Below are 14,491 nucleotides of genomic sequence, written 5' to 3'. Positions count from 1 at the left end.
GGTAATGGGAAGAACCAAAAACAGCCGGGAGAACCTTATTACAAAAAAAAGCAGAAATTGTTTTAATCCTTTCCCCATGTTAAGAATGGCGACGACCACTGAAGTCCATTAAGTAATACATTGAAAAAAAAAAAAAAAATTAAAAAAATGTCTTAACATCCAGAAAACTACTTGTTGGCCGTTTCCAGTTCTTCCCGTTATCTGCCGAGCACACCCGAAGAACTTCATAGAAATCGTGTATTGATAAATACAGAACTACCAACACTTATTTTTACATAATGGAAAAAAAAAAAACATCAATGGACCTGAGGTCATCTCGTCAGCATCAGACAAAGCCAAACTATTTGCCAAGAACTTTGCAGCTAATTCTACCCTATGCGACCAAGGCCATCAACTCCCTGTATTTCCTCCTATAACAGACAACACGCTATGCAACATACAAATATCTGTATGTGATGTCACCATGCTAATCAAGAACCTTGATTCCAGTAAAGCAACTGGCCCTGACGGCATTCCAATTATAGTGTTGAAAAAGCTTCAACCAGAACTTGGCCCCATACTTACAAAACTGTTTAAGCGTTGTCTTAAGGAGAATTGCTTCCCAACACCCTGGAAAACCTTATCAGTATGCCCTGTATTTAAGAATTCAGGTGATAGGTCATCTCCCTCTCAGTACAGACCAATCATGGGCCCAACTCTCTTCGTGATCTACATCAATGATCTCCCAAACATTTCTTAAATCATTCGTTGACATCTATGCTGATTACACGACCATCTATGGCAACACATCAAAGGCCGTAAATGACAAAGTTCTCTCTGATTTTCTCTCCTCTGATTTTGAGCAAGCAGTACAATGGGGGAAGAGGTGGTTGGTTACTTTTAATGCAGCTAAAACCAAGCTTCTATCTTTACATCATCAACGCTCTGATCCCCATCTGGCATCAATTGAAATGGATGGCTCTCGTCTTGGGGAGGCTCCATGTTTTGACAAGCTTCTGGGGTCGACCTTTACTCCTGATCTAAAATGGAATACGTACATCAAATATGTTGCCAAAGTCGCTGGGAAAATGGTGGGATCCTTCTACCGCTCCAGTAGATATCTCACTGCTGATGCAATTCTCTATCTATATAAAAGCCAAGTACATCCAAGGATGGAGTACTGCTGCCACATCTGGGCAGGAACTGCTAAAAACAGCTTATCCTGCCTTGACAGAGTACAAAATAGACTTTGTAGCTTAGTGGGGGGGGGGCCTTTTCTCTTCCCTGCAACCTCTCTCCTACAGAAGAGACGTTGCAAGCCTATCTTTGTTTTATCATTATTTCCATGGCAAGTGCTCGTCTGAGCTCCAATCTCTGGTCTCCTCACTCACCAATCTTTCACGAAAAACACCCGTCTAGCTGAAACCACTGTCAATAATTTTCCTCACTCTTTATCTGTGCCTAAATCAAAATGTAGATTCCATGAACAACGCTCCTTTCGGAGAAGTGCACGACGCCTGTGGAGCTCTTCCGTTTGCCTGTTTCCCACCTGACTACAACTTGGATGTCTCCAAGTCCAACATAAACAAATTCCTGATAAACCGCCCCCCCCTTAGGTAATCCACTTTATCAAATCTCCATTACTAACGATTACTACAATATTATCCCATCGATTACTGTACACGCAATAACCCTTTTCCCCGAGTGGCCTCCGGGCCTTGATAAGTGGTGACTACCATGTAAAAAGAATAAATTAAATTTGAAGTTATCGTAACGATTACTGTTTTCACTTCACTTCCGGTTGCCCTCCATCGTTGATTGATTTCTTTAACGATATCTTTTATTAAATTGTTAAGTGAAAGTACAGAATAAGTAAGGTAAACCTCCCTTCTCAAATTAAAGCCCTTTAACGTTATTTAGAAAGAAAAAGAAGAAAAAAAAATTAACACGGAGGAGGCAAATCGGAAGTGAAGGGAAAACAGAAAGTGTAAAAACAACCAAATTTTACGTGATCAAAGAGAAAAGTTGATATTTTTTATTTCCTCTTTTATCTTATTGTTAACTATTCTACACCTTTGTCGGCTACTAGTTTTTCGATTTACTTTATAAAAAAAACCAAAAAAAACGGATTTTTTGTACCCCCCCCCCAAAAAAAAATCTGAAATGCTATGCTTTCATTTTTGAACCCTTAATTACTTATTAAGCGTTATTAAGTTTAATTCTTTCAATAAGTTCAAATCAAAAAAAGAAAGAAAAACAAGACAGGTTGTAAAGCAGACTGAGCCCCCACCTCCTCGCACTATGGAAAACGGGGTGGGAGTATTGACACAGGAAAATTTTTACTTGTTTAATATATAATTAAAAAAGAGAGGAATTGTTACATCACGTGCGCTTTTTTTTGTGTGTTTTTTTTTTTCATGTCACTGTTCCCGTTTAAAAAAAAAAAATAAATAAATAGAAAAAATAAAATAAAAGGTACTAGTGCACTTATTGATCCGTGCTGAAATAACATTTAAAAAGCCATTCTTAACATGGGGAGGGGAGGGGGGGTTGTACCTATGCTATACTTTAACCTTACAACTGAATTAAAAAAAAAAAAAACCCATAAAACTTTAATAAAACTTGGAAATACGATTTAAAAAATAGCGCGGATCAGTAAGTGCACTAGCACCAAAAAAAAAAAAAAAAAAGGTGCAAGTCATTTTAATCTAAAATTTTTCTGTAACGTAACATTTTTTTTTATTCTTTGAAATTTCTCTAAAACTTAAAAAAACAAAAACAATTTTAATACTTAAATTTTTAACATGAAAAGTTAAAAAACAAAACAAAAATAAACAAAAGATAATTAAATATTTCATAACTATTATGCCCCCCCCCCCAATCCCTAAAACTGATGCTAAGCGTAAAAAGTTTGCAGTACTAGTAATAACTCCTATCGCGGACATTTTTTTTTTTTTAATGATTAAACATAAAAAATAGAATTTAATGGATTTAAGATGAAATCAACTGACAAATGAAATAAATAAGAATGAATATTTTAGAAAACAAATACCCAGTTTCTAATAATCGTCACGGTAACATTAATTGTGAGCGGGTTTTTACTAGGTTTTGTTTAATTTTCTATTTTTGAGCGAGTATCTAGACTTCAAAGATGTGACCCTCTAGTATCGATCATTTTTTCCTTGTTCTCACGTAGCGCTCGATATTACTTATTTTTCTAACTGAATATACGCTATAAAATAAGTTAAAGCACTAAAAACTTAATCAGCCGAGTAGAAAAGTAACTTATCTTGCCTTTCATAACATTTATTTGTTATACATTTGTTTGTTTTTTTTTTATTGTCTTTTTAACCACTTTTCTATTCTGTAGACTATTGTACCTATTTACTATGCCTCCCCACAGGACAGAGTTAGACACCAGGGTCGTTTTTTAACGTGGAGAAAAGGTACAAAAATAAAAATTGTCTCAGTCGTGAAGGATTTCTCCTCCACCGAAAGAGAACAAGAAATAGAAGTGCAGCATCTGAAGAACAGATACTACACTTTGATCTTGTCCGAAGGCCAAGAAGACACACTGCATATATAATATATATATATATATATATATATATATATATATATATATATATATATATATATATATATATTAAATGTTGAATTTGATAAACCAAAAGAAATTTAGTAAGGAAATAAAAGGAATTACAAAAAAGTGTAAAAAGAAATAAATTGAATAAATAAATTAAAAAATAAATAATAAAAACAGGTGCGAGGTGCGGTGCGCGTTTGTGAAGATGCGCGCGCATATTTGTCCGCGTTTGAAATGTTTGACGACAAACAAGACTTATTATTGTGATCGATAAACAGTGTTACCGATTTTTATATTGATTAGAAATTGAACTTTCGGTATTCATGCAGAGAAGGGACAGTGTTGAAGTAATAACGTTATTATTTAGAAACTCATTCTTAACATAAGGAGGAGAGGGGAGAGTGTTTACTGTTTTGTAACCAGCGTTAGTGTACTATGCTATTATTAACTAACAATTTAATAAACAAAAGATACCATAAAATAAGAAATAATTCGAAAAAACTATATAAAAAATAGCACGGTACTTTCTCTGGATAAGAACCACATTTTCTTGGACAAGAACATTCACAAAAACGGGGGGGGGGGGGGAAGCGTAGATAAATTTTCGAAGAAAAATCCCCGCACTTTATGTTATCGCGCTGAAATAATAACGCTAGGGAAGGTTTTGTAACTATTCTGTGCTTTCACCTGACAATTTAATAAACAAAAATATCGTACACATCGAAAGTGACTTATGTGACTGTACTCTTTTTTTTTTTTTTTTTTTTTAAATAGTATTTCCAATTCAAGTTTCACGATATCTTTTTTTAATTTTTTTTATTAGACTCTTAATGGGAAGTACAGAATAATTACAAAACACCCTTTATGTTAAGAATGGATTTAAAAATAGCGTTATTATTTCAACAGTTCAACACGTTAATATCAGTACAAACTCGAATTTAACTTAAATATTTAAAAAAAAAATTTAAAAAAAAAAAAAAAGCGCGTTAAACACCAAAATCCGGGTTTTCGCTTTTAAAAAGTGGGATATATTATTCTCTTGTGTGAAACCACAATCTAAAGACGTCACAATAAGTCAATAATAATTTTATATTTTCTTTATTTTCTCTTGAAGTGTTTCTTTTGATCTTTACGTGAATGAATGTTTGTCGGTATTTTTTCAAAGCTAAATGAAGGGTAATCTAATTATTTCGAGTGAAGTCATATTTGCTCACTACTTAGCTAAGTGAACATCGAAAGCAGAAAAATAAAAATAAAAATTTTTTTAAGGGCTCTTTGGCGCACGTATGGAAGCAGTACCCCCCTCTGTATTTTTTTCGTCTTTTTTATTTTCAATTTTTTTTCCGGCAGATTATTATTAAATAGACACTAGTCTATCAGATTATTATTATTTTTTTAAATTATAGACAATATTTGATTATTTGTAGGGGTGCTCTGTTTGTAATCAAACATTCCAGTAAATAGATCACCCATTTTAGAATCACTCGACGTTTTTTTTTTTGCCAAATTTCGCGAGTTTAGCCCGCCTTTTCGGAGATCGTTTTAAAAAGCGAAATTAAAAAAAAAGGTTAAACTGCGAAATTTCGTCTAAAAACGTCCAGTGGTTCCAAAATGGACGATTGACTTACTCGTACGTTACAATTGCATTAGAAACTGAGCACCTCTACAAATATTTAAATATTAACTTAATTTTTTTTTCTTTCTTGATAATCTGGTAGACTAGAGTTCACTCAATTATAATCCGCTGTAAAAAAAAAAAAAAAAAAAAGGTGCTAATGCAGAGAGTGATCCGCGTCCGCGCTAATTTTAAAATCGTATTTCCACGTTTAATTAAAGTTTTATGGTATTTTTTTTTTATTATTCAATTGTAAGGTTAAAGTACAGAATAGGTACAAAACACTCTCACCTTCCTATGTTAAGAATGGCTTTTTAAATAATAACATTATTTCAGCACGGACGGATCACTCTCTGCATGAGTACCAAAAAACAATTACAGAGAGAGAGGGTACCGCTTTTCATACGTGCACCGAATTCAATAATAGAATACAGAAAAATCGGCGGACCTGAGCGAGAATCACCTCTCCCCCATAACTTTTGGTGCTAGTGCACTTAATCGGCGCTATTTATTATTATTTTTTTTTTAATAGTATTCAAGTTTAATTAAAGTTTTATATCTGTTTTTATTAAGTTGTAAAGTTAAAGTACACAGAATAGGTACAAAACAGCCTCCCCTTCCCATGTTAAGAATGGCTTTCTAAATAATAACATTATTGTTTCGGCACGGATCAATAAGTGCACTACTGCACTGCACTAGTGCACTCACTAGTACCTAATTTTTATATTTTTTAGTATGTAGTATAGTTTTCGAGGTTGGGGTGTTTATTCCGAAAGCCGTTCTTAACGGGGGGGGGGGTTATACTACGCTTGGTTAGGTCGTTAAAAAAAAAAAAAAAAAAAAAACCCACACCACTGCAGAATACCGGGTAAAATTATAAGGGAGGGGGTGATTATTCTCGTTCAGGTCCGGCGAAAAATCTTTATGATATGATGATTTACCTACCTGTCATTAAAAAAACATCACGTAAATTGATAGTTTTTATATATAAAATCATTTTTTACGATTTTTGTATCAAATTGTCACTGTTACAAGGCCGATTTTAATCTCGGTAGTTCAAATTGAGTTATCTCCCCTTTATTAAACATGGCGGATTAAAACAGCCTCTCACTTCGTCATAACATTTTACTTTCTCAGTTAAAATGATAAAAAAAAAAAATACTCGATGATTACGTGATTTTGGGAATATGACATTTTTGTCACTTGACGGGTACGTTACATCATTATAAGATTTGTCTGTATTTTTGTTTTCTAATTAGGTTAAACTCTGTACTTGCAACAAATAAATTTTTTCTGTTTACTTACCTCGTATTGTATATATTGTTTTCTCCATTCTGGAGTGATATGGGCTCCAAGATGCTCCGCAAATTTCATGTTAGTTTAAATAAAAGAAGATTAAACTTCCTCTTTTTTTCTCTCTCAAAACAATAACGGTATGTAAAAAAAAAAAAAAAAAAAAAAAAAAACCTCTCCCCCTTACTTTCAGATTTATTTACTTAAAAAAAAGAAAAGAAATTAGGTAATTTAAAACTTCTTTCCTCTTTTGTCAGGGTGGTTGTGTTGGTGTGGTATGAGGGAGTTTTAAGGTTAAATTATTTATATTTCAATTTCTCGATTAAAATTAAAAAAAAAAAAATTTATTTAATTTAATTATTTTACTTTAAACTAAAACAATAAAACAGAAAATATCGCAAATGAAACAAAAATTGTCTACTGTTCACGGAGATTGAATTAAAAAAAAAAAAAAAAAAAAAAAAAAAAAATTGATTTCGCCGTTAATTTAAAATCATACAAACAAAACGAAAACGTTTTGCTTTCATTTTCTACATTCCACCGGGGTTGTTTAAAATAAATTCGTGGTAACAATTTAAAAATCCCAATTTTTTTTTTTAAATTAAAAATTCAATGTTTTAATATAGTGTTATGTAATCTAAACTTTTAAAATTAACTTTACTTTTATACTCGATATATATATATATATATATAAGCACGCTTTCGATTTTGTATGTGTTTTAAATAAAATATTTATAATAAAAACGAGTTTATTAAATACAAATCTATTAATACGAAGGGTTAGAATAGAATTGGCACTGAAAAACAGTTGCGCTTTGCTTACAAACACGTCCGTGCAAAAAAACAAAATAGGATCAATTACTTACTTCACGTGAAAATAAATTTAAATATTATTTTTATTGTTCTTAACCTCATCCAAACGGATTTATAGTTGCGTTACATATCAGCAAGGAGAAAGGCAGTTTGATTTTATTTACTTTTTTGCACATACTTTGTGTTTGGACGTCATATGATTTTTTATTTTTGTTTTCTGTTTACAAAACATAACAAACCTTGTTTGTTATGTTTTGTTTTTCGCTAAAAGTAAATGTTTTGGTTTATAAATAATTACGGGGTCAATAACGCAGTAACAAAAAGAATACAAACTGAGAGTCGTGTTTGCGTAAGTACAGAGATATAATAAATTAATTTAAAACATTAAACAATAAAATATATATATATATAAAAAAAAAAAAAAATTAAAAATAGAATAAAACTGGTTTAAACAAAATCACCGGCTACATTTTTTAAAAAAGACGAGGCGCGCACACACACAAAAAAAAAAGATCAGACGTTTCTATAATTATTACTGTCGTTTTTTTTTTTTTTACCAAGAGACGGGGGAACCATGAAGGACGTGGATTTGTAGTTAATAAATATATAAATGCATTAAACACAAACGGGGGAAGGCCTCATCTCAAACGATACTGGTGTAATTTAGGCGTCAGAAGTTCCAATAATCCCGTTTACGTGCCCCATTTAGTAGTTAATGTAGTAGCGACAAGGGTCCCCGAATGAGCAAGGAGATTGCTAACAGACAAAACACGGGACAAGGTTGTATAATGTAATTTAGACGTGCCATTCATTAGGTGATACAACACAGTCAACTCCGGGTTACACATTAACTCGCGTTTTTTTACTGCCGCTACTAGAGCTGCTGCTGATATTATAGCGAGAAACCAACAACTGTTTTCGATTTCATTTATTATCATTTTATTTTTTATTTTTCCATTTTTTTTATTTTACTAGCAGGAAGACCCGGTGTTGTCTGGGAACTGAATAAGAAACCCAGTGTTCCTTTTGCACCCAGTCAATAACATTTTATTACCTTATTTATTTACATAAAAAAAATCATTGGGAGAGGAGAGGGGAGGGGGGGCGCTCAAGGATCTAGCCATAATCGATTAGGTGCACGCACGAAGGTATATTAAAGTTATATTAATTAAAATACAGTTTAGTAAGTGTATACGTTTAAGAACATCTCTAGCACAAATGGAACCTCGCCTTCGAATCTGGAATGAAGTATGATTCTGTTCAATCCTAGGAGGGCATTCTCCTAGGCATTATCTCCTGTTTCAGAACTGGTTTATCACAGTTCGTTCCCTACTGGAAAATACTAACGGGTCCGACCACGGCGAACTTTGCATAGATACAGAGCGTCTAGAGAAGCTGGATGCCCCACTATAATCTGCCGCAGGTAACTTTGCAACAGTTAAAAAAAAGCATATAAAATATTTTTTCAACTCCTGGAAGCACACTATGATGACTCCTCCTTTGTATTCTTACTCCAAGCCCTGAACCCTTTATTAACATATCTATTCTTATTTATTTCTATAGTTTGCAAATCATAAATAAAATAAGGAGCTTCTACATAATTTTAACCAAACCAAAATCCAACTAAACCAAACCGGCCTTTTCCAACCTAAAAGTTTACTTTAGAGTTAGGTTATGGTTAAAAATAAAATAACAGTTCGGTTCAAATTCTGTACAAGTACCTAAAATCAAAATAAAGTAAAATATTTAATTTTCTTTTTATATTAGAACGCAGACCCCACGATAATGTTGTACTCTCTTTGAAGAAGATGATATATTATATGATTATCCAAGACTATAGAGTTATGGTCGCATTCCTCCCGCACAAAGAAACAGGAAGGAACTGCAACTGATAATTAAGTCAGAATGTGTCCACTGTCCGGTATGATGTACAACACTGTTCAGCTTCGTGTACGATGAAGACTTGTTTCTACGCTTTAAAGACTCTTCCCTCGGTAAAGTTTGAGAATAAGTAGCTGGTATATTTTTCGTAATTGCGTAACGATCGCCGAATAAATAAATAAATAAATAAATAAAACGGATTTAGGCGCATAAGACGTGTTTATATAAATTGCATAAGTATTTATTCTTTCTTTCTTTCTTTCTTTCTTTTTTTTTTCTGCCCTCTTTAAACGTAGATGTCAACCGTGATAGTAAAATAAGCCTTTCTCTTCTTTGTGTATGTGTGTCAATAACGGATGTGACGTAATAGACGTTGCGTGCACGTGCCCGGATCTCAAACACTGAAAATAAAGATGAATGGTTTTTCGACTCAACAAGCTATAATAACAAGAAGTTTAGATTTCAGACAAGTGGTAGGAGGACAACTTGGCCTACGGACGTCTTGACTAACGCATGGAACAATAAAATCCACTAAATAAAAATGAATCAAATAAAAAAAAATGAAACAGTTCTCTTTAAAAGAACTTGATTTAAATATTATAATGATGTATTGTTTGGATTATTCTGACTACTATGCTCATCTTGATTGTTATATATATATATATAGGGACGGACAGTGAAAGTGAAACTTATTTGTGTTTTAATCAAAAAATGAAAACATCTGATTGAACAAATTCCATCAGAAATCAGAAAATTATCAGATCTGAGTCATTTTTTCAGGATATATATATATATATATATATATATATATATATATATATATTTATTATTATTATTATTATTATTATTATTATTATTATTATTAAATACCTATAGCCACGAGTGTTTCATCCTTTCGAGAATCATCGGTGTAGGATGACACGATTACTGCCGGTCGGGAGATTCGAACCCAGCCACGAAGCCATATCATCTCTGCCTCCATTAGCAAGGAACAAACCTTACGGCCAACCTGAACCGCGAGAAATAGCGTTGAAATTTAAACATATTTTTAAATGTCGTAACATCCGTCCAGAGAGATCCAATTATTATAACATCATGATCTGCACATGTGAGCTTAAGTAACTGACTTTCATTTCAACTCTAAAGTGCTTAACAATAAGAACCGAGTTCTTAAAGGGGCTGACATTATTATTAGTATAATAATTTTTGAAGATGAATGGGTTTTCGACTCGACAGGCTGTAATAACAAGAAGTTTAGATGTCAGACAAGTTGTAGGAGGACAATTTGGCCTACGGACGTCTTGACTAACGTATAAAATTCACTAAATAAAATAAGATAAAAAGATAAAATAAATATGAAACAGTTCTCTTTAAAAGAACTTGATTTCAATATTATAATCATGTATGAAGTGTGTGTAAGCTATCTGAGGACACTTAAACACTTTTAGAAAACAACAGAAAATGAAACTATTAAATCGTTGAAATTTACAATTTCTTGTAACAATATATATATATATATATATATATATATATATATATATATATATATATATATATATATATATATATATATATATATACTAGCATGGGAGCCCGGCGTTGACCGGGTGTTTGGAGGTGTATGCTGAGCAAAAAAAAAAAAAAAGAAAAAAAGGTTAATGTTTTTAACTTTGACTCGTATAATGACCCCTTAACATTTATTGTTTTGGACTCAAATCAAGTTATTAAGTTAGATCCATGTCCAAGAAACCTATTTCTAAAATTTCAAGTGTTTAGACTCAAAATTGGCGGAGGAGTTTGGTAGAGTTCTCAAAAGTCAAATCGTTGAACTTTGACCTCTTAACAACCAAATTTCTGGCCGACAACTGATCACATAGATTTTCCTAAATCTCAGTACCCTGTATATCAAATTTCAAGTCTGTAGACTTAAAATTGACAGAGTTATTGCATAGGGTAATGTACACAGACAGACACACAGACAGACAGACACACAGACACGTTCACTTTTATAGATATATAGATTAAGCTATGTTTTATTCTGTATACATCCTTCTTCGGCTTCTATTACCGACTCAATTCGAGTTTCAAAGCAACTGTAAGCTTTGATCAGTTGGTCTTTATTAATCTCCCCCATTGCTCAGGCTATTGCTTCCATCAGAAGGGATTTGGTGTTATGAGGATGCTTATTAACTCCCTTTTCAACAACACCTCACACGTAATAATTCAAATGATTAAAATCTGGCGAGTTAGGAAGCCATAAATTTGGTGTGATATGATTATGAAAATTTTTGGCAATCCAATCCTGGATTTTGAGAGCTTTATGGAATGGTGTTGAATCTTGTTGGAAGACATAGGTCCTTCTATTAGCTACATTGTTTATCCAAGGATTAAAAATGGTTTGAAGAGTCTTGACATAGGAATCTGCATTGGCTCTAAGGCCATGTGGAAAAAAAATGAGGAGGTATGATGACGACTTTTAGAAATCTTGTAATTTTTGATTGCTGTGTTTCATTTTTATAGGCACTATTACAGTGTGTCTTTTATTTCATTAGTTATAGTAGTGTGTGCCATGGGATCTGAAAGCAAAAAAACAAACATTAATTAGTATATTTTTGATTTAAAGTACAAAAATACAATACCAATACCACACACACACACACACACACACACACACACACACACACACACACACACACACACACACACACAGTTAACGTGTTTAACCGTGGCCTTCGTTATAAAGACGGTCTTGGTTTAACACAGTCTGTCGCTATTTGTAATTTTCAAATATAGCGGTAAACACTGTGTTTTTCGAACCGAATAAACATTTTACATTAAATAAAAACACTAAAGATTATCCAGTTTGGTAGAAAAGTAACTTATCTTGCCTTTGATAATATTTGTTATACATTTGTTTTTTGACAACTTTTTCAAATCTTTGTGCAAATACAAAACCGCACTATTTTAATAATAGTTTTTCCAAGTTAAATTTAAATTTCACGATATCTTTTTTATTTATTTTTTTTTTTTACATTAGGTCCACCTCCAAAATTTTCTTTAAAATGACTACTTTTAAGGGTTTCGACTATGTTGAATAAGAAAATCTCATTTAAAATTTGCAGAGGCAAGTGGTTTTCGAGATATAAAGACCTTACTATGCACTATAATTCACTGGCGGCCATGAATAAACACCCCAACCTCCCCATATTAAGAACAGCTTTCGGAATAAGCACCCATAACCTCCCCATGTTAAAAACGGCTTTTGGAATACATACCACCATTCTCCCCCCTGTTAAGAACAGCTTTTGCAATAAACACCCCCAACCTACCCCTGTTAAAAATTGTGGAGGTGGACCTAATGTGAAAATTTACCTTTTGTTTTTTTTTTAATAAATTGTTAGTTGAAAGCACAGAAGGCAGATTTGCTGTTTAGTTGTACAAATATTTAAAACATGTCTGTCAAGGCTGGAGGAATCAAGTAAATTAAGGTTTAAAAAAAAAACAAAAAAAAAAACGGAAAAGCGGTGAAAGTTTAAATTTGAAAAGCAAGGTCAAACTGACCCAGACAAAAAGCGCGAAAGTTAGTGTTAATAATTAGGTCAACTTAGATATGCACGTGAAAGTCCCTGAATTAAATTAAGAAACACGAGCCAGAAGAACAAATAAATGGCTAAGTTTATGAAATGGAGCATCTATTATATTAAAAAAAAAAAAAAAATGAAAGTAAATAAATTAAAAATTGAAAATTAAAAATTAAAAAGTTAAGATTTAAAAAAAAAACCCTATATATACATATATACACACATACATATACATATATATCTATATATATATACACACATATACATACATACATACAGACAGACACACAAATGCACACATACATGTACATACATACCCACACGCATATACATATATATACATATATGTATACATATACAATAACACACATACACATATATATACATATATATATATACAAACACACACACACGCATGCATAAATATATACACATATCCAAAAACATATCCAAAAAAATATACAACTTAAACAAAAACATACATACATACTTACATACAATTTAAGGGGAGGGACTGGCCGGTATCTACAAACTCCGGAATAAGGCAAATAAATGTGTATGTAAATGCATATATTAAAATATAAGTAAACAAATACAAAGAATAAAAATGAGTAGGTTGATGTATATATTTAATTAAAAGGTATACGTATACCATAAAACGGAGACAGCAGATGGAAAACCGGCCAAAGAAATAAAGAAAAACAAATAAAATTAAAAATATAAAAAGCTTAGAAAGTAAGATAAAAAAAAAAATTATGGGAACAGATATATATTTGAAGGGTTAACTTAATAGCTATGTAATTTCAAATTTACCATATTTAAACTTGGACATATGTTTTCAATAGGAGATCAGTTCGTTTTTAGAGTTTATTATATTACTACTTTGAGGGGAGGTTATAATAGTTATAGCTTCAGATGTACAGAGGTGACAAGACTTAGATCCTGGAGTATAAGACTTAACTTGTTTTAGGATGGTCCATTTAATTGAAAAGTGGGTATTGGCAGAATTAAGCTTTTTAACCAGTGTAGTTAGAGAAGTTCCCTGGTTATCATTTGAATTTTGGTTATTGAAAGAAGAAGTGTGGTTTGAAATTCTTTTCTTTATTAAAGTTGAAGTAGCACCAATATATGTATATGTTTTATTAATAGCTCGGGGTCGAGAATTAATATTAATTTGTTGATTTATACTGGGAAGAGAATTTAAGGTTTTGTTCATTTTGATGAACAGAGGGTAGGACAGTGATTGTAGCAGGATTGGTTTGGAGGGGATAATTAGTGTTATCAGTGTTAGGATGGCTGCTATGAAAAATATTATTATTATTATTATTATTATTATTATTATTATTATTATTATTATTATTATTATTATTATAGCTGGTTGTATGATTGAAAATAGAGGGGCTGGTTGATTCGTTTGTTGGATTAATAATTATATCAAAGGGAGGGTTGGAGGAAGGATAATTTGGGGGCAAAATGTTATTGTCTATTATGGGAGAATTGCGTGGGAGCTCTGTAATTGTGCATGAATATATTACATCTTTATGGATGCAATCATTGTTGAGTGGGCAAAGATGTTTGTTAATACAGTTGTAGTTGCTTTTTGGTTGGATTGGGAAAGTGATTTTTTGGGCTGATTTAATTTTTTTGTTATTAGATGCTAAGATTCTTTGTGCTAAATTAGGCATAGTAGAATAAGAAATTCTTATTGCGTTTTTATTAAAAATTGAACTATATCTGTGTGGG

The 14,491-nt window shown here is 32.1% G+C and overlaps 1 protein-coding gene across 1 annotated transcript in view; it reads right to left on the bottom strand.

The window, feature by feature from the left end:
• The window catches only part of LOC145285945 (solute carrier family 53 member 1-like), a 141,778-nt gene extending 135,096 nt beyond the window's left edge, over positions 1–6,682 (bottom strand). Inside the window, exon 1 of the mRNA XM_080134453.1 lies at positions 6,486–6,682. Within this exon, the coding sequence (XP_079990579.1) occupies positions 6,486–6,554 (69 nt within the window). The 5' untranslated portion in view covers positions 6,555–6,682. The remainder of the gene's footprint in view (positions 1–6,485) is intronic.
• Between the last annotated feature and the right edge of the window lie 7,809 nt (positions 6,683–14,491).

This window comes from Euprymna scolopes, chromosome 10, assembly GCF_053919585.1.
Source record: "Euprymna scolopes isolate OS-2025 chromosome 10, ASM5391958v1, whole genome shotgun sequence".
NCBI classification, from domain to species: domain Eukaryota; kingdom Metazoa; phylum Mollusca; class Cephalopoda; order Sepiida; family Sepiolidae; genus Euprymna; species Euprymna scolopes.
The sequence above is the reverse complement of the archived record's forward strand: the minus strand, read 5'-3'. Positions and strand labels throughout refer to the sequence as shown.